General features: G+C 39.4%; 2 protein-coding genes across 3 annotated transcripts; both read left to right on the top strand.

Annotated features, from left to right (window-relative positions):
• The first annotated feature begins 300 nt into the window (after nt 1-300).
• On the top strand, nt 301-2,768 carry b3galt8 (beta-1,3-galactosyltransferase 8). The gene is made up of 2 exons (XM_044025486.1): nt 301-945; nt 1,927-2,768. Exons 1-2 carry the CDS (start codon nt 511-513, stop codon nt 2,479-2,481), a joined length of 990 nt encoding a protein of 329 aa, XP_043881421.1. The 5' UTR covers nt 301-510; the 3' UTR covers nt 2,482-2,768.
• A 3,215-nt stretch (nt 2,769-5,983) lies between these two features.
• zgc:162952 (PKc_LIMK_like_unk domain-containing protein) lies at nt 5,984-22,281 on the top strand. 2 transcript variants are annotated; one of them, XM_044027081.1, is made up of 10 exons: nt 5,984-6,104; nt 7,542-7,620; nt 15,557-15,750; nt 16,569-16,690; nt 16,816-16,864; nt 16,950-17,099; nt 20,638-20,811; nt 21,069-21,152; nt 21,271-21,357; nt 21,796-22,281. In XM_044027081.1, exons 2-10 carry the CDS (start codon nt 7,590-7,592, stop codon nt 21,901-21,903), a joined length of 999 nt encoding a protein of 332 aa, XP_043883016.1. In that variant the 5' UTR covers nt 5,984-6,104; nt 7,542-7,589; the 3' UTR covers nt 21,904-22,281. The 2 variants fall into 2 exon arrangements, with proteins under 2 accessions (XP_043883016.1, XP_043883017.1); XM_044027082.1 differs by lacking the exon at nt 7,542-7,620.
• Nucleotides 22,282-23,777: the final 1,496 nt, after the last annotated feature.

Below are 23,777 nucleotides of genomic sequence, written 5' to 3'. Positions count from 1 at the left end.
TTTAATTATGATTCCACACACTTTTATTTATTTAACCTTTTTTTAGCAGTATAATCTGACTGAGATTGCAAATATAAATCAAAATAAGACAATAACAGACATTAAAAATAACATAAAAGCCATGACTGATTCTTCAGAATTAATCTAAAATGATCCAGAATTCGAATGTGTGAGTTTTTTTAAATTGTTTCCTAAATAGTTCATGTTTGTCCCTAATCCTCTTCCGTAGAAAAATCTCTGCAGTGTTTTTTTAAATTCTCCATCTTGGCTCCGCCCCCTCCGGGCGTGGTCTCCGCCCTCCTCCTCCTCCTGTGAACACGCTGTGATTTCCTGTGTTTTCTTCTTCTGTCAGAATCTGTAAACACCGCGGGAAAAGACGTGAAACGACAAGAAAACAACAACCCAACGACAAGAAAACAACAACAAAACGACAACAACACAACAACAAAACAACAACACAACGACAAAACAACGAGAAGCAGGAGTTTAGTTGAGTTTCGTGTGAGGGCGATGAGGAGAGCACTTCACTGCTGGACGTTAGTGAAGTTACTCGGCGTCTCCGCTGTCCTCGTGCTGTCTGTCCACGTCCTCCTGAGGACCAAAGATGTCCCCCGGTCTCCGCGTCCACTCACGGACGCCGAGTTCGCGCTCGTTTCGCCGCTAACTTACCGCTTCATCCACAACCAGCCCGCGGTGTGCGCGCGCTCTCCCGCGCCCTTCCTGCTCTTCCTGGTCCCGGTGTCTCCTCAGGAGGCTGAAGCCAGAGGAGCCGTCAGGAGAACATGGAGTTCTCCTCCTTCTCCTCCTTCTCCTCCTTCTCCTCACGAGGAGACGCTGACGACACTCACTCTCTTCTTCATGGGCGTCACAGAGGACAGAGGACAGGTGTCCAGCCTGCAGGAGGAGAGCACGAGACACTCTGACATCATTCAGATGGACTTCCTGGTAAGACTGAAAACTTTATGACTCTGTACTAAACCCCGTGGTGCTCAAACTGTGGTTCATGTACAGTCTAGAAACACGTAGACGCTGGGATTAGAACCAGCAACCTGTGTGTGGAGGATAAAGTGGTAGAAGATGAGTGAGTGAATATACAGTCTTATTAAAGTGATAATTAAAGAGTAAAAGTACAGAAAACAACTTTGGTAGAAGTAAAAGTCTTAAAGTTTGACATTTATTGTACTTAAGAGTCATTTCAGTCATTTTCTGATATAAAATGTACTTCAGAAGTAAAAGTATTAAATAAAGTGAGGAGTTAGGATTGAGCCATGGTGTCTCAGAGATAATTCCTCCGGTGGCGAGTATTTTGTTTTGTATTTTTATATTTATTATATTATAATATTTTGCATTTGTGTGTTTACAGAACTAGCGCCGTCTGCTTTGACGCTTGGGACAGCAGTGCATGCTGGGAGTTGTTGTCGTTCATCTACATGAGCTAAAATGACATTTTTCTGCCTTTCTCGACCAAGAAGGCACTTGCTTTAAATATTATTTCACATTTCTACGACATAGACGAGTTTTAATACGGTGAAATATTCCTTCTTCGTCTTCTAAGTTGTCCAAAACAAGCTGCGCTGCCTTGTGGACGTCTGTGGACGTCCGTCCTTTTCTACGAGTGATAGAAAACTACAGTGGCCTTCACACACGCGTTTGTGTCCAAATCTTCTTGCTTTAAAACCGTGTGAAACGTGTCCTCACGGGCTCCCGTAGAATCAATGTGATCCCTTAACTTAACTTATCTTAAGTTAACCCAAACAAAAGTAGTTTTTAAAGTGATTATACACTTAAATAAACAGTAAATTACATTTCTGCCATTAAACCCTTATAAATATTACATACCTGAGCTTTAAAGCCTTAAGGAGAAAACCATTAACCCTTAAAAACCTGCATCTGTCAGTATTTTAAAGGTGATGTCTGTGATTCCAGGACACTTACCAGAACCTGACGGTGAAGACTGTGATGATGATGAACTGGGCGTCCACGTTCTGTCCCAACGCCTCCTACGTCATGAAGGTGGACGCTGACATCTTCGTCAACGTCTTCTTCCTGCTGCCGTGGCTGAGGAACTCGCCGCGCCACGACTTCATCACGGGCTCGGTGATCGGCGACGGGCGACCGCGGCGGGACAGGAACAGTAAGTGGTCTCTGACGGAGGACCAGTTCCCAGAGGACCGCTTCCCTCCGTATGTGTCGGGCGCCGGCTACGTTCTGTCCGCCGACCTGGCCGCCAGGATCGCCTGGGCGTCCAGGTTCGTGCGCGTGGTCCCTCTGGAGGACGTGTACGTGGGTCTGTGCCTGCGCGTGCTGGGCGTGCGGCCGTCGTACGCCCTCGCCGGTTTCACGCTTAGGAATCTGTTTGAGATCAGGAACCTGGAGTACGACCGCTGCGTCTTCTCCAGACTCATCATCGTCAACGGTTTCAAGCCCGGGAAGCTGCTGCGGGCGTGGCAGGATTTCTCCACGCGTCACAACAGCTGCTGAACGACAACGTCGCCAAATCCGGATTAAAGTTCCTGCTGTGAAAGGGAAAAAAAAGCCATCAGATTATTCTGGAAGCGTGAGATTTGTCTCTGTTTTTCTGGAATAATAAGAAAATTAAGAAGCTTCCATTTCTGTCCTGAAAACAGATGTTCACTTTACAAGTTATTTAAGTGTTATTTTTATTCAGTTTGTAGACTTTAACGCCTCAGGACTTTGTTCAGACGAACAGTGCAATGTTCGTGCAACTCTGACAAAAACTAAATCAGGAAAAATCATCTCATTCATTTTAAAAAAAAAAAAACAACAAAGGAAGAAATTGTCCTCACTAATTGAGAAAAACTTAAAAATTCTGGAAAAATCTTCGAATTAATTCCAAAAAACAGAACCAGAAGAAAACATTTTTTTCTCATTTATTGTGGAAAAACAGAAATGAAAGAAATATTATTCAAAAATAGTTTGTCTTTAAATCAGGAATACAAAACCAAAAAAACTGAAGAAAGAAAATCTCTTTTATTTAAAATAAAAGAACCAAAAGAAAATATTTCAGGATAAATTCATTTAAAAATCTGGGATTTCTTCTCATTAATTGAGAAAAAACAATTCAAAAAAACAATCTCATAAATTCTCAAAAACAGAAGCAAATTCTTTTTTTTTTTCCCATTCATTTAAAACAAAAAAACTGAAAACAGAACAGAACCAAATGAGTAAAGTTCAGGAAAATGAAAAAAAGAAAACAGGATTTTTTTTAAGGTGAATGCAGTACATTATATTACATTATATATAATATATATGATACTCTTGACTCCTCAAAGTCCCTGTAAAGTGATATAATAATAATAATAATAATAATAATAACTTGTCAAACTAACCACTTTACTAACTTTAAATAGTTAAACACTTTAATTCCAACATTTTTTTCTCTATGTTTCACTAAAACGATCAGCCAAACTCCGTTCTTTAATTTAAACGTCCTTTGTCCGTGGTTCACGTCTTCTTATTTGTCCAAAACAAGAGTGCTGCCTTACAATCATAAAATGTCTTTAGTGGACATCTGGGGACGCCTGTGGACGTCCGTCCTTTCCCCACGGGTGTCAGAAAACTACGGTGGCCTTCACACAGCAGACAGGATGTCGTTGTTCTTCGTTTGTGTCCAAATCGTCTTGCTTTAAAACATGTGAAACGTGTCCTCACGGACCCTTACCTTAACTTAAGTGCCTACAAAAGGCTTTTTTCTGTGGCTACAAAAACCAAACAAATGTAGTTTTAAAAGTGATTAACAAACTTATGTCTAGTTTATTACATTTCTGCCAATAAAACATCAGAAATATTACATACCGGAGCTTTAAAATCTTATGGAGAAAACCATTAACCCTTAAAAAATCCACACACCTGACCTCAGGCTCCCGATTTTTTTCATATTGTAAAATTTGTCTTGTTTATTGCGATGTATGCAACTGACACTTTAATCAATATCTCAACTGCTGAAAACAAACGTGCCTAATTTTTTAAATTTAATTTTAAATTTATTTATTTATTTGACGAAAAATACCAAATCTTAAGGTAGTTTTTCCAAGAAATATTAAAATAGATGCTGGATTTAAAGATTTCTGATATTAAAGGTGATATATGTAAAAAGATATTAAGACATGAAATGTGTATGTTTTAAAGCATGGAGCTCTTATTTCCGTATTTCCGACAAATCATTGCAGTTTTTGGAATTGGGATCGCAATAACCGTGTTGCAAAAAAGTTTTTTGTTGTTGTGTGCATCGAACATGCTTTTCATTTTTGATCATTTTGTTAAGATTGTGTCTTTTTTTATTTGATTATTACAAACAAGTGTTACACTCAGACCATTAAGCGCCAAAAATGTCCCATTCAAACTTAATTTTTCATGTCATAACACATGCAATTTATTATATCTGGGCTTTGATAATTGATAATTTTTACTATGTCGTGTTTGGTCGTATTCAGCATATGGAGAAAAAAACTTTCCATCTTTTATATTGCAAATATTGGGAGAAGTTTTCTCAGTATTCTGGCTTTTGAATTTTTTTTTATTTGTTTCCAAAGAAATTCATAGTATGTGACCCAAATCTTTGGGTTTTTTTCAACTGAAAACATGGTGTCATCATGGCAAAAACCTGACATTTAAAGGGTTCTAAACTTTAAAATGAATTAATATCATTTAATATCAATAACGAGGTCGAGGAAGAAAAAAAAATCAGTGCAGTAAAAGTAGAATAATGCATAATATGTTTTATAGCTTGTTTTTAAAAGGGACATTTTTTGTGCTCAGTGCAATGAGTGTGACTAATATTAGACCCGAACTTAAGTGTCTTTTAAATTACGTTCTCTAGTTTTTTAATACATAACTTCCCAACAGTTTATTAATTGTTCTGCATCCAAAGACAAACATTAACCAGTGAAAATGTTTTTTTTACATCTTTTTTATTTACATGTTTCGTAAAAGTCTCAGGTTTTTTGTTTTCCGATATCAGACCGATACTGAGTATCATACGTACTCATCTTTAACTAATATAATTCAGTTTGTGCCTGACGATGAGTTTGTGACATAATTAACACAGGATTACATCACATCTAATAATCTATAATCTGCTAATGAAACTGTGTAATCTCTGTAAACTAACCCTCAGCTCAGATGCTGGGCTGCTGTGCCTATATTTAATCCCAGTGTGTGTCTTATTATTATTATGACATATTTATATATACGTGTTGTTGTAGATATACATGATGACCAGCAGGTGGCAGTGTGTGCCTGCTGTCAAATGCAGCCTGACGCTAAGAGAATAATCCAAGATTTTAAATGAAATTACAAATGTTTCACTGTGATCAAATTATGCACCAAACGCCTCATGAAGCTTTCACTGTAAATTGAAATTAGTAAAATGAACAATAATAAGACTTGCTGTTTTATTCTTTGTGTTTGTCTTAGATTTTACAGCCGAGTTGAAACTTTAACTGAAGCTAAAACAAAGAAATGCTAAAGTACACATTTGTAAAGTCAGACGAATCAAGGAAATAAACTTATTTTTAGTAAAAATGTCCTAATGTCCTTAAATGTAGGCCATGTTTGTCTTGTTTTTGTCTTGTTTTACATGAATGTGTTTATGTTTCTGTATATTTACAAGCTGCTGTTAAATATTCCACCCAAACAAAATGTGATTAAAGTCATTGGCAGATACATTTTCTTAAAACATGAACATTTAAATCAATATAAGTCCATTTGCAGTGTCACGAGACGCAGATGAGGACGAGAAACACCAGTGTCAACTTTGGGGGCTGCAGTTTAGCCCCGCCCTCTTTCAGTGGGTGGAGTTATATGTGTGTGCGTGTGTGTGAAGCTGCTGCCTAGACAACGCAGAAACGTGTGTGTGTGTGCATTTGCATTTGCGGGGTTTGTTTGAGCAGCAGAAAAAGACGGAGAGAAACCACAGAGAGAAGCAGAGCTGCACTTCCTACACACCCTCACTCTCTCACACTCACTCTCTCACACTCACACACAGAGGATTTTTAATGAAGATGAAGATGAAGCCTCACATTTCTGCAAGAACATAAAAATCTGTTTACAACCTCGACCGCTCTGAAGATCCTGAAAAACATGTGAGTCCACTTTTCATTTCTTTATTATTTTGACATAAAATCAGGCTGAAAACTCATAACTGCATGTGTGTAAACTAAAAATCACAGCTTTAATTCAGTGATTTCAATTCACAGTAAGAGTCAATTTAACACCAATTCTTGTGAGAATCGAACATAATTTAAAGTTATAACTGAAACAAATGCGTTTAAACCAATGGAAAATGTGTATTTATCTCTGTAAGTGTTACAACATCACTGAGAGAGTTGAATTTTACAGTTTATTTAGTTTTTTAATGGAATTTAAGAAATTCCATTCGTGTTTTATTGTTGTTACAGTTGAGACTTTGTTTTATTTGGCAGTGGTTTCCAACTTTCAGTCGTAGAACTGCTCAGAAAAATGTTATTTTTCATTATCAACATACATTATATTAAAGATACACGGTATTTACGTATTTTAAAGACAGCAAGAACTGTGATACATCTTAAATAATTATTGTAGATAATTGTTTTTAACTTCTTATCTTGTTATTCTTTATTATTCCACTTATTTTTGACATGGTAATTGTTTTTCTTCTTTTACTGTTTTACTATTTATCGTTATTATATATGTGTATAATTTGTTTCAATAGTTTTTATCTTAAATCTTTTATTTGAATTAGTGTCTGTACCAACTGAGGTTGTTTCTAAATGTACTTACTTTATATTATCATTTTCTCTCTTTAACTTAAATGATGTGACATTTATCGCATTTTTATGTTTTTTAACCATATGCATGATTATTATTGTTTTTGGCCACAGGGGGCAGCATCACATTCTACTGACATGTTGTAGCCTCTTTAAAGTAACGTAAACACGTAAAAGTGCAGTTTCTTCCTGTTACAAAAGGCTGTTTCCGTGGTTACGGTTAAGGTAGCCACATTTTGCACATGTGTAAAAGCTAAACTTCCTGATTGTGAATTTCCATCATAGAAATAATGAAGAATGGACAAAAAAGCTGTTCATTTTTATGTCAGTGACTTAAAAGTTTTGTATTTAGCTCACCAACATATTGTGCTAGTGATTTATGTCAATGTTTCTCACCAAAGTCTAAGTGATTTTAGAGCATTTTTTTTGAACAGTTATTGTAATAATATTGTCATTTATAATAGTTTTGCTGATGATAATCGTGTGTTTTCCTTTATTTATCATTGTATGTTTGCTACTCATCATGAGGAGCAAAGGTTGTGGAACCACTGCCATAAACTGTATAAAGATTTTATCTATATAACATATACATACTGTTTATTTAAAGGCATCAGATTCATTTCATTGTAGAGTTTCATGACAAAAGAACAAGTCAAAAGCTTGCGTTGTCCCCTCATGTCTTCATGTCCAGGCATCACTGTTGTCCTCATGTGTCCACGTTGTCTCGCGTGTCTTTGCTTACGTGTTGTTGCTCGTATGTTTGTTCCTCCTCAGCCGCTGCACGGAGACGCTCGCGTCTGCGTTTGTTTCGTCCTCTGCAGGATGCACATGAATAACGTTTTAAATCAGTGGAGTAAGTACTGACGGATTCACGTTCACCCTCACATTCATGTTCTCACCCTGTCATCACAGTCACAACACAGACGTACGTCGCAGACAGTGATTTTTACATTAGAGGCAGTCTGTTGATCTTCTGGCGAGTTAGCTAGTTAGCCTGCTAGCCTGTGGCCAATAGTGTTTTAGCTAAAGTAATAGAAGTGAAAAACTGCATAGTTTTATGAATAAATAACAACAATTGCCACTTAATAACATTAATTAACACATTATTATTTGTTAGACCAAGCTTACAAACCTTTTAGCTAGTTAGCCTGCTGTGGCTAACAGGTATTTTTTGTTTGTTTTATTTTAGCTAAAATAATAAATATGAGACCTTATGAAGTAGCTATAAAACAACAACCATTGCTGTTTTTACACATTAGCTGTTGATGCTAAATATTAAAATAAACAAGCTTGTTAACCCTCTTAGCTAGTTAGCCTGCTGTGGCTAACAGGTGCTTCCTGTTTTAGCTGAAATGAATAGAAGCTACGTCGTGGTTAATAAACAATAACTTAGCCGCTAAATAATAAACTTAATTTGTAAACCATTATAAATTACATGTCACTTAGCAGACGCTTTTATCCAAAGCGACTTACAATAAGTGCATTTAAACATTTGGGTACAAATAAGAGCATATAGAAGTAAGTAAGAGCTTCAAGTAAGCCAAACTATGAAGCGTTAGTCAAGTGCGATGTATACGTTTCTTTGTTGTTGTTGTTTTGTCGTCGTCTTAGTCTTCCGACTCTACCTCGCAGGTGTGTGACATAATTTGTGTGTAAATGTGTAAATAAGCGTGGCTCCAGGTTTAGTTTACCACATTTTTTTATTGACCTTCACAGAGTTTCTGTTTCACAGCAGTGAAGGTCGGTTACTTAGCTACGAGCTTCACGTTTGCTTCATGTTTGCTCTGAATGTTTGTGTTTGTGTCGACTGAAAACTGTTTCACTCACGGAAGACGAATGTTCTGGAAAACACACAATATTAATATATGTTAATGTAGTAAACATGTGAACATGTTAGGTTTCTGTTTATGAGGCTTTTACTTTCATGTGGTTGGCAGTTTTACTTAGACAAGGTGTGAAGGAAGAATGCGTGTGTTGTACATAACAGTAGACCTCGGTGTCGTTTCTCACTCACCAACAGGGGACATCCATGCCAACAGGGGACATTTTTCAGGTCCCCTTGTTGGTCATGCTTTCAATCATGCTGAAATAATGTCTCTGACCCTTTGATGATTTTTTTTTTTTTTAAATTGTCAAGAGGGTACCTGCATGTGTGTGAGTGTAAAGAGCCTTCTCAGCACTGCCCCTACTGACTGGAACAGGGACAGTCATCCAAAAACACAAGTCCACTGTAGGTTGTTGTGGAAGGACGGCCCTCTGTTAGCCTGGTAAACCCCTGTGTGTGTGTGTGTGTGTGTGTGTGTGTGTGTGTTAGGTGTCGCGAGCAGAGCTTTGTAAAAGAATCAGCATGTGCTTCAGTTTCACACTCTCAGGTTCACTTGGATGCAACTTGCCACACTCACAGACACAAACATCAGCGTTTCTCAGTCCCGCTCCACAGAGGACTGACTGCGCTTCATGTTTTAGATGTTTCCCTGCTCCATCACACCTGCACCACACGGTCAGTGACTGATAACGAGCCTTCATTTGAAGCAGGTGTTTCAGAGCAGAGGAAGCCTTTAAAATGAGCAGGACTGTGGTTCATTTGGGGTTAGATATAATGTTCAGCTACATCCACACTGCTCTGTTTTCACTTTAAATATGAAAGCTGCGACTATTCCACTTATTTAGAGTCATGAAAACTGGGAGGTTTAAAAAGACTTATTTCTACTTTCTTCTACTTATAGTGTGGTTTTACACAAAGACCAGAATGTTGTGCTGTTCTTCGTGGAGTTTCCTCTGCATGAGGTCTGTGGTGTCACATGAACCAGTGTAGCCACCTCAGGATATACATCAGATATACATCAGATGTACACTTACACAGATTACACTAAAAACACTTCACTTTACAACATGTTAAAACCAGATTCTACTCTGGAATCAAAGTTAAAGACTGTAGATGTTTGATAAACTATAAGAAATCACAACAAGAACACGTTAGTGCAAGTTTCAGTAAATGAAGACAAAGAGTGAGTGAGGTGGGTCAGTGGAGCAGAAGAAACACAAGAAGAACAAATGTATAATTCACCTGTGACTTAGTGATGAAAGACTGTTCCAGACACAGAACAGATCATCTTCTGTCTGAACACACAATTCACCTGTGTTTCCTAATCCTGGTCCTGGTCCTTGGGTAAATCCTGTCCTTCATGTTTTAGATGTTCCTCACTCCAAAAAAAACCCCTGCAGGACCAGGTGTTAGTGTTAGTTTTAGTATTAGCATAAGCATAAGTAGTATTAGTATTAGTATAAGTAGTATTAGTATATGTATAAGTCGTAATTATGATAAATGAAGTTTTCTTGTTGTAACAACAGCAAAGTTAAGCTGATGTTTGTGGAAGGAAATTATTTCTGTAGGAAGTCAAAGTTTGATCTGATTATAGACGACAGTTCTGGTGCTTTTTCATGTCAATATCACATTAGCTTTGATTGATCCTCACACACACACACACAGGTCACAGACCATGATAACTGTTGTCGATAAATGAAACACAGTGTAGTTTTTGTGTCAGGTACATAGTGTTCCACAGTTGTGCAAAAACAAGTCACACACTGTCTTTTACTGTTGTTATAAAGTTTTTTTACGTGGTTTAAATGAGAAAATCCACTAGAATATCACTTTATAACGAGGTTTAAATGAGAAAATACAGCAGAATATCACTTTATAATGAGGTTTAAATGAGAAAATACAGCAGAATATCACTTTATAACGAGGTTTAAACGGGAAAATACAGCAGAATATCACTTTATAACGAGGTTTAAATGAGAAAATACAGCAGAATATCACTTTATAACGAGGTTTAAATGAGAAAATACAGCAGAATATCACTTTATAATGAGGTTTATATGAGTACTAACGTGTAAGAAAGTAATGTTTTTCCCTGATTTGGGTCGAGTAGGACTGACACCAAAAGTGTGGACACAGCAGTTATTAATCTGAGATTATCTGTGACCAGATGACGTTAAAAAGGTGATGAAATCAGTGTTTAAAGTCTAAGTGACTTCAGTAAAGTGCACAACATTAAAGGATCACTTTTCACAAACCACAAAATTAATGTTCTGCATCAGCTGCTGCCAACGGTGGGGAACCACAGTCATGAGTGATGTAGCTGTGTCCTCTGTCCTCTGTCCTCTGTCCTCCGTCTTCTGTCCTCTGTCCTCGTTCATGTGTTATACACAAGGTCCTCAATGCTCGTCTGCCACCTGTGGCTTTAAAAACCCACAGTTGAAGCCAAAGCGTCATTTTTTACTGTGGAAACTTGAGGAGTGAACAGATTCTGTGGTTGTGGCAGAAGTCAGACAGAAATGTTGTGAGCAGAGTGTGGACGCTGAGAGAGACTGTGAGAGACTGTCCACTGCCCACTGCACATACTCGATGCCTGAAGTCACTGAGGATTCTCAGATCTGCCTTAAAGGCAAAAGTTTATTTATGTGGCACATTTCAACGACGGTAGCAGCGTTTAAGGAGAAAAAGGGAATTAAAAGGGACTAAAAGTTGCAGTTACAGCTGATGTTTTAATTACACAGTCATTTAAACAGCAGGAAGGTTTTTCAGTCAGTCAGTCAGTCATCATCTAACCGCTTTATCCTCCACCAGAGGGTCGCGGGGGGTGCTGTGCCAATCTCAGCTACATCGGGCGATAGGCGGGGTACAACCTGGACAGTTCGCCAGTCCATCGCAGGGCCACACACAACTAGAGACAAACAACCATTCACTCTCACACTCACTCCTATGGTCAATTTAGAGTGTCCAATTCACCTAATCCCCACATTGCATGTTTTTGGACTGTGGGAGGAAGCCGGAGAACCCGGAGAGAACCCAAACACACACGGGGAGAACATGCAAACTCCATGCAGAAAGGCCCTTGTTCCAACCGGGGCTCGAACCCGGGTCTTCTCGCTGCAAGGCGAGAGTGCTAACCACTACACCACCGTGTGGCCCAAGGTTTTTCAGGCTGGATTTAAAAGAAAGAATTGATTTTGCAGAGGTGAAATATAGGTGGACCGGGTGATGGAGTTTATGTGAGAACAGTGGAGTTGTCATTTGTTAATGATGGGTTAACAGATTTGGAACCAATGAGGAGAAACTTCGTTTTATTGGCATTTAGTTTGAGAAAGTTGTAAACAGTAGAGTTGTGGTGGGCGTGGAGGAGAGGTGGAGCTGGGTGTCATTCATGAATATAAATACCAAACTTTCTAAAAATATTGCAGAGAGGGAGGAGGTAGATGATAAAAAAGGAGGGGCCCCAGGACAGAGCCCTGGGGCACACCGCTGCTAACAGGGGAGGGGAGCAATTGGAAAGGTTTGATTGCGACCAGAGGTGAGTGTTATTGATGCCAGTGGAGGCTAAAGGGTTCAGGAGGATAAGGCGGGAGATTGTGTTGAAAGCTGCGGTGATGTTGAGGAAGATGAGTAAAGGAAACCAGAGTCTGCTGCCACCATAAACATCCGTCCAGTGAAGCTCGTCTTCTGACCGGGAAAACAAACCGTGATCACATGACACCAGTTGTGTCCTGTCCAGTTCAGGATTGATTTTAAGATTTTATTACTGGTTTTTAAGGTTTTAAATGAGCTGGACCCGACTCCAGACTCCTGTCAGAGGAACTAGATCCTCCAACCAGTTGCTCCTGGATGTTCTGAGAAGCCTTTTCAGTAGTTTACCTTCTCATGTAAGACCAGTGAGTACAGAGAAGAATAAAACCTCTGTTCCAGTCTACACTCAGGCCCTAATGATGCATGGTTGTGTGTGTGTGTGTGTGTGTGTGTGTGTACATTAGTGTGTCCTCAGGTTCATTAACACTTGAATATGTGTGAAACGACTCTGTAACGTAGTGAGACTGTGATTCACTTTGCCTTAATGACGTCACGTTGTCATGTTTGGAAGGTGACGGGAACCTTTGTGTTTGTTCACACACACGCACACACGCGCGCACACACACACACACACACACACACAGGATCTTTGTCGAGACAAATCTGTGGGAAAAATCTCACTTTAGCGTGAAGTGATTTTTTTTTCTGTGAAACATTCTCTATCAGCTGAGACGGTGTCAGTCACTCTGTGTGTGTGTGTGTGTGTGTGTGTGTGTGTGAGGTCAGACTCAAGGTCAAACTCTCAGCAGATCGTGATAAACGACCTTCACACTCACAGGAATGTTTCCCTTTCACACTCACACAAAGTCTGAGCTGGTGAGGAATCATGTGCTGGAAGATGCTAACAAGATGTGCTAACAAGACATGCTAACAAAACGTGCTGAATTTTCTTGTTTGAACAATTTTTGCTAAATTAAACTTGGCTAGAATTGATATAACGATTCAGCACAAATCCTTTTTGTAATGAACAGATCTGATCAGATACTGATCTTAACTATAACTGTTCACATTATTACAACTAAATCAGATCTGATCTGTGTGTGTCCATATTGACATCGTATCGTCTTCCACATGGATTTCTGTAGTTACAGGCCACGCCCCTGGAAAAACAAGTCGTCTAAAGAAAGTTAACAAAATGGAAGACAGAAATCTGTGTCTGTTTGTGTCCCAAACGTTTAATGTGTCGTCTCTGGACCTAAGTCGTTGTTGTTGTTGTTGTTGTTGTTGTTGTTTGAGTGTCGTTGTGAGGGAACCATCTGTAAAAATCAGATCAGAATCAGATTCAAATCCATCTCCATATGTGGTTTGAATCTGGTTTGGACAAATCTGATCAAACTGCCAACAAATCAAACTAGAATCTGAATATGTTTAAAAATCTGATTTTGACTGCAGTCTCAAATGGGGTTTGTCAATCCTGGTCCTGGTTTTAGATGTTTCCCTGCTCCAACACACCTGACTGAAGTGGTCAGGTGTGGCTAATTGTACTTGATTCCATTGTAAGTCGCTTTGGATAAAAGCGTCTGCTAAATGACATGTAATGTAATGTAATGTAATGGTCAGCTGATCAGTAAATGCTGCAGGAGCCTGATAACGACCTGGTTATTTCAATCAGGTGCATGTGAGGAATGGAAACATCTAAAACCAGGACCAGGAGTGAGAGACCCTCTCGTCTCTCTATGAAATTGTAAAGGTTTCTGTCTTACTATTGAATTGAATTAAATTAAAACAAAGAAAATCCGGCCAATATTGACGAATATCTTAACTCAGATAAGTGATATGATCACATTCAGAGATTGTAAACATGTTACTGCAGCTGTTCCAGTGTCGGAGCAGCGAGAATTGACTGAAAAGACTGGGATTGTTTTGTTTGAGTCGAGTGAACAAAAGCCGACGCTTGATTCCTCCGCGACGCGTTTGTGTTTGTGTGTCAGTGTGTGCTTTACACCAGCGTCACTGTGAGGGCGAGAGACACAGAGACACAGAGACACAGAGAGAGAGAGAGAGAGCGCAAGGTCGTCGTCATGGTAAACACTGACTCTGAGCTTCAGTCTCTGGTTCTGTGTGGAAAGAACTGGGTCAGGACTGAACACAGAACCGGCGCTTCACTGTGGGAACCTTTGTTTTTGCTTTGTTTCTCTTCTTCTCTGCTTTTTAAGACCAGACACAAAACAAGTAACAGACTTTAAAGGTTTAAAGGTCCAGTGTGTAAAACTGAGGTGGAATGAACCTTTAAAGCTCTGGATGTCACATGACCACATGAACTTTGGTGAAAAATTCATGTATATGTATTTAAATATGTCATTAAAGTCCCTGTTGGTGTATAAAACTTTGATTTAGTGACATAAGTCCCAAGTCTTGTGACCACGTCTCTACGTTAAAGTATGTTTTCAACCCTTCTCCATTCATGTGTATGTGAAAACCTGATTTTTGTCGCCCTGGTTACTCAATGACACATCATTCACTGTCACGCCACACGTGTGGGAACAGAGAAGAAGAAGAAGAAACCCAGGACAATAGCAACAGAAAGCAGGAACTCTGAATTACTCTCTTTTACCTTCCTTATCATTCTTCATACACATACAGTAGTTGGATATTAGCCTTTTATTTTCTCATAAATGAGATTATAAATATGAATATTATGTCTGTGGAGGAACAACATGTCTCTTGACCGCCCAGGTCACTGTGTGTGTGTGTGTGTGTATTATTCACCGTCTTTGTGTCTCTGTATAAAGTGAAGCCTCTTACTCTGATCTGTACCAGAGTGAAATTAGACCTTTTTTCTATTTTCTCTTTCATCCACTGTTTGCTTTCATATGGTTTAATGCATAAATTGAGCTTTTTCGAGAGTCTGTTTCTGTCGCTGAGTGAACAAAGGCACCATGTCGGTTATGTAACGTATGAATAGAGTGTTCAACAGTTTAAATGTGTCCACTATGAAATTGAATTATTTTAGTATGAGAGACCATTTAGTTACAAGTTAAAGAGAAACAAGTTGAATTTAACACAGTTCCTGATGTATTTCAGTGAGATTATGAGCTGCAGGAGCAGGATGTGATGTTCGGGTCCATTAAGCCGCTCATCTGATTAAATATGGAATATTTTTAATGCTACGCTGCACATTAATATCCTGTCAGTTTCCGAAAATGATCTCGTCATTTTTCAAAGTGAAGTCATTTATACTTCGAGTGAAGGAGAAAAGCAGCTGCACAACCATCGTATGAAACCAAATATGAGAGGATGATTCGATTTAACACAGTAATGGTTTGATCCATATTCATTACAACATAATATAATGTATCTTAAACAAGGTTCTTGATTTTGTTTGATGCATTTATGTTCACACAGAGAAAAACGTGTGTTTGTGACCGTGTCTTCTCAGTGGACATCTCCAGGATGTGCGATGTGGACGTGTCCTCAGAACCCACCAGTCCCACGCTGTACGGCGAGTCTTCGGACAAGTACTTCCACGTGGACCGATGGCAGAAGCTCCGCACCGCCGTCCGCAAACTGGAATTCTGGGAGAACTTCACCGCCGAGCTCATCGGAAGTGGCTTCTTCTCCAAAGTCTATAAGGTGTTTTTTTGTCCCTCTGTCCTTCTGTCCATCGGCCTACGTCCAGTCGAGCTGTCGTCAAAGCCTCTTTTGTCTCTGACACTAATTGGGACATTCTTGTCATTCCGTGATTGGCCCACGAGCTCTGCAGACCGTGGGGGCGCTGCGCTCATCCCCAACTGAGAGCTTACATAACTGTGTGTGTGTGTGTGTGTCCAGGTTTCCATACATTAAAGGTCTTTGTCTATGATAAATGAACGGGAAAGAGGCCACAGGATGAACGAGTGACTGTGTCTGACAAGATTAAATGAGATTGAGAGAATCTGGATTTGTTCATCACCTTAAAAACAGCTGTGACACAGTCTCTGCTAAATATCCCTTATCTTATCTTATCTTACCTTAAATATATAAGAGAGTTACTATGACTAGAAGTTGACCAATGACCAAAAACATATCATAATATGTATATTTACACAAAGGAAAGACCAATAAAGGATTATTTTGTCTATGTTTTATATTTTGTGTGACTACACATAAAATGAATTATAATATATACATATAATACATGGAAAAAAAACCTGATAATTGAAGGAAATAATGCCCTTATCTTTAAGAAAACTTGTGTAAACTAATAAACTACCTTGAGATTGCTATTAAATATTAATTACAGAAAACAAGGAGACTATAAAACTGCAGTTAGCAATAAAGTTTCAGTGAATTTAACAACATTTCTAAAGTTTCCAAGAACCAACATGTGGGAACAGTGTATAAATAACTGCTAAGTCCTGAGCAGCCGTTGTGTTGTGTTTGTGTCACTCATGGAGCTCCGTGTTCTTCAGGTGACAAACTGCACCAGTCGTAAAGTGATGGTGGTGAAAATCTACAAAAACGACGTGGACCAGGACAGCATCGTACGAGAGATCAGTCTGCTGCAGAAACTGTCGCATCCGAACATCGTCAGGTGCCCGTCTCACTCACCTGTGTCTCATATGTTAATAAATATGTAATATATGACTGACAGAAGCCATTTAAATCTACTGGCATTTCATTCTAATGTTTATTTTAATAAATGTGTCTTTATTTCAGATATCTGGGAATCTGTGTCAAAGAAGACAAACTCTATCCGATCTTAGAGGTGAGTCCTTTTTCTTCTTCTTTACTGACAGTATCTTGAGTCCTTGGGTGGATTCTTGTGTAAAACCATGTTTTCCTTGTTTCAGTACATGAACGGAGGTTGTCTGGAGGAACTTCTGGCCAGGAAAGATGTTCCTCTGAGCTGGAGAGAGAAGGTGGACCTGGCCTGTGACATCAGCAGAGGAATGATCTACCTGCACTACAAGAACATTTACCACAGAGACCTCAACTCCAAGGTAAGACCACAGTGTCCTCTGTGGACATATGGTTGTTTTCCCTCTGGACAAGTCCAGGAACATGTCTGGATTCTGTCTCACTGCAATCCTGGGACAGTTCAGTGTCCTCCCTCCTCTACAAGTCTCGTCAAAGGTTCATGTCAGCAACAGTTACACAGTGGGACAGACTGTGGGACACACTGTAGCTCATGAAACTCACAGTTCAACAAATAAACTGCAGGACCACCAGGACACTAAGACAATGTAAACACTTCACATCTAAACCGTCAGAACCTCCAATTCTTCAGATTTGTGATTATTGCCAAGATTAAATCTTAACCTACAAATCTCAAGTCTTAACCTTCAAATCTTCAAGTCTTAAAATTTCAAGTCACAAGTCTTAACCTTCAAACCTTCAAGTCACAAGTCTTAACCTTCAAGCCTTCAAGTCACAAGTCTTAACCTTCAAATCTTCAAGTCTTAACCTTCAAATCTTCAAGTCTTAACCTTCAAGTCTTCAAATATCAAGTCTTAACCTTCAAGTCTTCAAATATCAAGTCTTAGCCTTCAAATCTCAAGTCTCAAGTCTTAACCTTCAAGTCTTCAAGTCACAAGTCTTAACCTTCAATTCTCAAGTCTTCAATGATCTCTCAGGCAGGACATCGAGCACCGTTATGAAGGTGAAGGAGCTAAGGCAGGCGCCTTGGTGGATGCCTTCCTTGATTTTGAACTCCTCAGTGAGCCCACTTGCACCCTTGATGGGTTACATCCCTTAAATCCTCTGGATTGTTTTGACGTACGTCTCCGGGACACCAGATGAGCTCTGGAGTCATGTGATTGAGTGGAACGCCTCTGTACTTCCTGTCTTAATACAGTTTTAAATGTATGATGAGATGTAAGTGACTGACACGTCTGTGGAGAAACTGCAGGAACAAACTCTGGCTCTGAGTGAAATCACAACGAGCAGATGGTGAATCTCACACCACAGAAAAGTTAGTCCGCAAACTTCAAAGTAAACACGTTTATTTATTTATTATTTGGTTAAAATCCTCTTCACTTCCTGAAAGTCTTTAGTTCTCTGAGAGGAAAAGACAAAAATGCTGATGTCTGGAAATTCTGTAATACTACACTGTAAAAACAGACAACAATAATGAGTTTATCGACTCTTCTAAACTGTTGGCCCTGACACAGATTACAGATTTACAGTCTAGTTTCCAGACTAATATTCTGTTGACTGTCGACAAATAATCTATGATTTGTTGTTTACGTGATAATAAACATATTATAGATGTAGAAAAACTGGCTAAAATGTAAGAAAATGGTACTTATACATGTTGTCACAGGAGAACGTGGAGAAATGACAGCGTTCAAAGGGCTTATAGCTTATTTATTTAAAACGTTTGTGTCTCTTTTATTCCAGATTAACTGACCGTACATTAAATTAGGGTAAAGTTTAGCGCATGAGTTTCCTGACCTGACCGGTGTGTGAGCACGTCCCAAAACCCCCTGAACGAAAGCCCTTACTCCTGAGCTCAGCGTTAGTTTGAGTCACAGCAGCAGCTTTGAAAAACCTTTTCTGTTCCTCTAACGCTGGCTTTTCTTGGCTCCGGCGTTACGTGAGGGGGCCGGGGCTAAATTTAGAGGAGAATTCTGAGACGAGAGTTTTTATAATGACAGTGCAGAGAAAAGGAGCCGCAGGCTAACACCGAGTCTCCCTAAGATTTTAAAAGAGGAGCCACTTATTAAAGATGGAAAACTTTAAGAGCTCCTGTAGCTGACGTCCAGATTCACAGCTTGACATTTTTTACACTTTATATGAATTTATAATAAACCATTTATTTTATGTGACAAAGTTCTTGAGTTACTTCTGTAAGAATAGTTCCCCTTAAGTTTCCCCTTAACTGCCGCGCAGGAAGCTGTGAATCTCGATGCTAACTTCAGCGTCTGTAACTACGCTAATTCATTTGACCTGCTTTTATTACGATGGTTAAGCGTAAATGGAAGTAGAATGAGGGATATGGTCCAGATGTCGTACTGTTGCAGGTCAGGAATCATGTCCATACTCGTGAAATGCACCAGGGGGCAGTGCAGTCAGGTTCTGTGATGGATTTGCTCTCATGTCTCTTACATACTAGTGTATCTCACATCGTTAAAGCTTGAACTCGACAGTGGTTCACTGTTTCCTGCCAACATGGTGACGTAAACAAAGGAAGTGCTTCTGAATGTTTTTCCTGCCCTTTCTACAACAATTCATACTATTTTTGAACAAGTGACCCAGTCGTTTCTGAGAGATATGAGTTTAATTAACTAATCACAACTTCACTTTATGAATGTTTTACTTCATAAATCCAGTAAAATCCTGGAAAATATCCAGAAAACTAAAATGGTGACGAAGAACATAAATCCTGTGACCAGGAGATTTGAGATCGCCAGACTGTGGTTAGTGGAGAGGGAACTTGTCTTATAACTGGAGGGTTGCTGGTTTGAATCCTGACAGGTCTCTGAGATGGAACAAAGTAATACTACCGGAAATGTTGGTTGTTTGTTGATGGTTGCAACTCTGCACTGCCCTCTAGAGGACATATTGTGTAACATCCATATCAACACAAAAAGACCCACATTGATTGTTTGTTGTACTCGAAAATCTACTGCATTTATCTGTGTTTTTGTCCTTGTTTACATGCTCTCTTCTTTATGAGCTTCCACACACACACACACACACACACACACACACACACACACACACACACACACACACACACACACTTCATATGTGATTCACATGCTTCAGGCCTCCCGCTGTTGTTACGCAACAACTCCCACGACTCGACTCACGCTCAGCTCTCAGCCTCTCATTTGTCTTTTTATACACAGAAATGTATCATTATTGTTATTATTGTTGTTTTGTGCTGTTTTTGTTTATTTTTCCTTGGGTGGGGGTTATTTTAAATATAAACACCCAGGAGATAAAAGAGGAGAGAGTTAAAGGCTCAGTCTGCTGAAAACACACTGCTCCAGGTTCGTGTGTGCGTGTGTGTGTGTGTGTGTGTGTGTGTGTGTGTGTGTGTGTGTGTGTGTGTGTGTGTGTGTGTGGTTTGTGTTTTAACAGTTCTGCTGTCACATCATCACCATGACGATCAGATATCAGCTTGTTATCAGCGGCCACAGTGTGTGTGTATGTGAGTGAATTATTCAGTGTACTGGAAGCAGATCCTATTGATGAGTGGAGAGGCTAAAGAGAGACTGTTTGTCTGGCACACACACACACACACACACACACACACACAAATCTGGCATCTGGTGTTGAGCTTGACTGAAGTAGATTATCTGTATTTTACCACTGACGTTATTGACTCTGTAATAATCTGTTCAGATTTAGTTATTTTTCCTCTCTCTTGTTTGTTTTCTTCCAAACAGACGTTGTTTTACAAAGATTAAATAAAAAAGTGTCGCCACTGCCTGCTTTTACTTTTCAGACCTCGAGGTGACACTGCCACCTGCTGACAGAGCAATAACATCACAGTGATGTGATCCTGTGTGTGTGTGTGTGTGTGTGCAGAACTGTCTGATCCGGGTCACGTCTCGGGGTCGCGAGGCTCTGGTCACAGACTTTGGTTTGGCCAGAGAAGTGGTGGAGCTGCCGGTGAAAGATCCCGGCAGGAAGCTCTCGCTGGTGGGATCGGCGTTCTGGATGGCCCCTGAGATGCTGCGAGGAGAACCCTACGACCGCAAGGTGACACAGCAGTCCACTCCGGTCCACTACAATCCAGTCCAATCCAGTTTAATCTAATTCAATCTAGTCCATTCCGATTGAGACCTGTTCAATACAGTCCCTTCCAATCCAAGTCCAGTCCAGTCCTGTCCAATCTAATGCTATCCAATGGAATGCAGTCTAGTCTTGTCTAGTTCAGTCCAATTGAATCCAGTCCAATACTTCATAGTAAAAAGGTTCAGTGTAAACAGAAGTTTTCTCTCGTTCTTTATTTCTAGGTCGACGTTTTCTCCTTTGGCATCGTGTTGTGTGAAATCCTGGCCCGGATTCCTGCTGATCCGGAGATTCTTCCCAGAACACAGGTAACAGAACCAGCGGTGACCTGTAACACGACACTCACTGTCACTCTGAGAGAAGGTCACTGTCAAGGTCAGTGACTGTTACTAACACTGTTAGTGTGTGTGTGTGTGTGTGTTGCAGGATTATGGTCTGGATGTGAAGACCTTCACACAGTTGGTCAGTGATTGTCCTCAGTGTCTCCTGGACTTGGCAGAGAGCTGCTGTTTGGTAAGTGAACATGAAAGTTCACCCTATGATGTTTGACTTTGAGTCAGTGGCACGGTCTCAAAGACAGGGGGTGCTAGAGCTCAAGATGCTCACTGGACTGACTGCCACAAAGTGAGCTGTTCTATACATCCACCAACAGATTGGCTGCCAAATAGTGAGCTCTTCCATACATCCACCAACAGACTGGCTGCTAAATAGTGAGCTCTTCCATACATCCACCAACAGACTGAGGGCCAAATAATGAGCTGTTCTTTAAATCCACGGACAGACTAACTGCCAAATTGTAAGATGTTACATATATCCACCAAAAAATTGACTGCCAAATAATGAGCTGTTACTTAAATCCAGGGTCTGACTGGGTGGCAAATAATGAGCTATCTGAATGTGACCTGGTTCAGTCCCACTGTGTGACCGTCTCTGTCTCTTGTCTCGTCTTAGTTGGACTCTTTCAGACGACCGGCATTCACGGAGCTGCTGGACGAGCTGGGAGAAGTCGCCGAGACTCTGGAGCCTCCACTGCCAAAAAGTGATCTGACCACGAGCTGAGCAGCAGCAGGAAACTCCGCCCACATTCAGAACCTGAGAGTCCGGCATTAACGGTCACTCTGTTTTCCAGATCAGGAACCTGGACTGAACCTGAACCTGAACTCCAGACAAACACCCAGTCAGGTGTGGAGTTCTGCGTGACATCACTCTCCTCCACTGCACCACAGCGTGTCCATTTGTTTTCACTGAGCTGGTGAAACATTTTCACAACACTGTTTTTAGTATGAACGTCGCAGTGACGTCATGCTTTACATGTGCAGTCAACGCGCTATGGTGGCCTGTGAGGAACCTGTGAGACACTTTTACAAAGCAGCTGCAGACGGATTTACATTCAGAGCAAAGAAAAACTATATTTCACAAAACAAGTTTATATGATGAAACATGTTTTACATACAAATGAGTTTTAAAAAACAAAAAAAAAGTCAGAATTCAGAATTCTGAGATTTAAGACTTTTTTCCTCTGATTTTTGTCTTAAGATTTTAGAGAAGAAATACTTCTGAGATTGAAGATTGATTAAAATCAACATTCTAAGATTGAAGGGTAAGGGTAATAAAAATTGGAAGCTAAATTTAAAAAAAGATACTCAGATACGGATTTCTTACTTCAATCTCAGAATTCTCATTTTTAAGTCAAAATTCTCAGAACTTTAAATCCGAGCAGATTCTCACTCTAATCTTAAAATTCTCAGGGAAACTTAATCTTAATCACAAAACCCCTAATCCTCTTCCATTTTTAGTAAATTGGTTTGTAAAAAGTCAAAATTCTAAGAACTTTAAATCAGAGCAAATTCTGGGGGACATTTTTTTATCTGTTTTGTTTTCAAAAATGTTCACACATGATCTTCCATATTTTAGTAAATTTGCTAAAATCTAAATATGTGATTTCAGAGAGTTTTGTGAAATGTAACTTTGACTGCTTTGTGAAAGTGTTTGTCACTCACAGGCCACCGTAGTTTGCCTTGTAGGAGTGAATATTCAGTATTTTGGTTTGGTGACCAACGACACAGACACACACGTCTGTTGATGTTTCTTCTTCTTCTTCTTCTTCTTTAAATTCCACAGTTTGACTCACTGAGACTGTGCTGCCCTCTGCTGGGCCTTTAACAAACAACACCCTGGTCATGAATTTAGAAATTATAAATCTTTGTTTTCTGCTTTAAATTCTTGTTCCTGCTCGTGTTTAATTCTCTTTAAAGAGATTTATAATTTTGTTTTGGTTCATTTACATTTGAATAATTATTTTCCCTTTAAATATTTCAAAAATATCTCAACCATAATCTTTGATTATATTTTAGTTGTAAATGTTGTGGTTTTATGTTCAGATTTTTTTCTATGTTTAATTTGATTATTTTTATGTTTATGTTGTTTTTCCTCACAAATCTCTGGTTTGTTTGTTGTGATTTATGAGGCAGCTACGACACTAACACAACGTTCAGTTGTTGAGTTGTTGTGTTTTTGTAATCTCATGTTTCTACTGGAGCTCACATGGGACAAAACAAACTCTTTTTCTGTAACCTGGGGAACAATGTTTCACTTGCTACGATGCTACAAAATCCTTTTAAATTAATTTTGGTTTAAAATCGATAGTTGGCAGTGACGGTTAAACATGAAGGTTGTGAATATAAATGGAGCGCACCATAACTGACAATGTCAGAGATACAGGTTTCATTTTTTTTGTTTGTTTTTGTTCACAAACAGTTAGAAAAAGTACAAGAGAGTAAAGGAAAAGTGAAATAAAGTCATCAAAACAAGCTTTTTCTCATGAAATAATATTGAATTGCTGAATTGGACAAACTCACCATAGAGATGAGTTTCTTAAAAACAAAAATAAATCATACAAAACTTTGTTTCCCGTTTAAACTGTAATTTTATTT

This window comes from Solea senegalensis, linkage group LG5 (genome assembly GCF_019176455.1).
Source record: "Solea senegalensis isolate Sse05_10M linkage group LG5, IFAPA_SoseM_1, whole genome shotgun sequence".
Lineage (NCBI taxonomy): Eukaryota > Metazoa > Chordata > Actinopteri > Pleuronectiformes > Soleidae > Solea > Solea senegalensis.
This window is presented reverse-complemented; position numbering and strand designations above follow the sequence as displayed.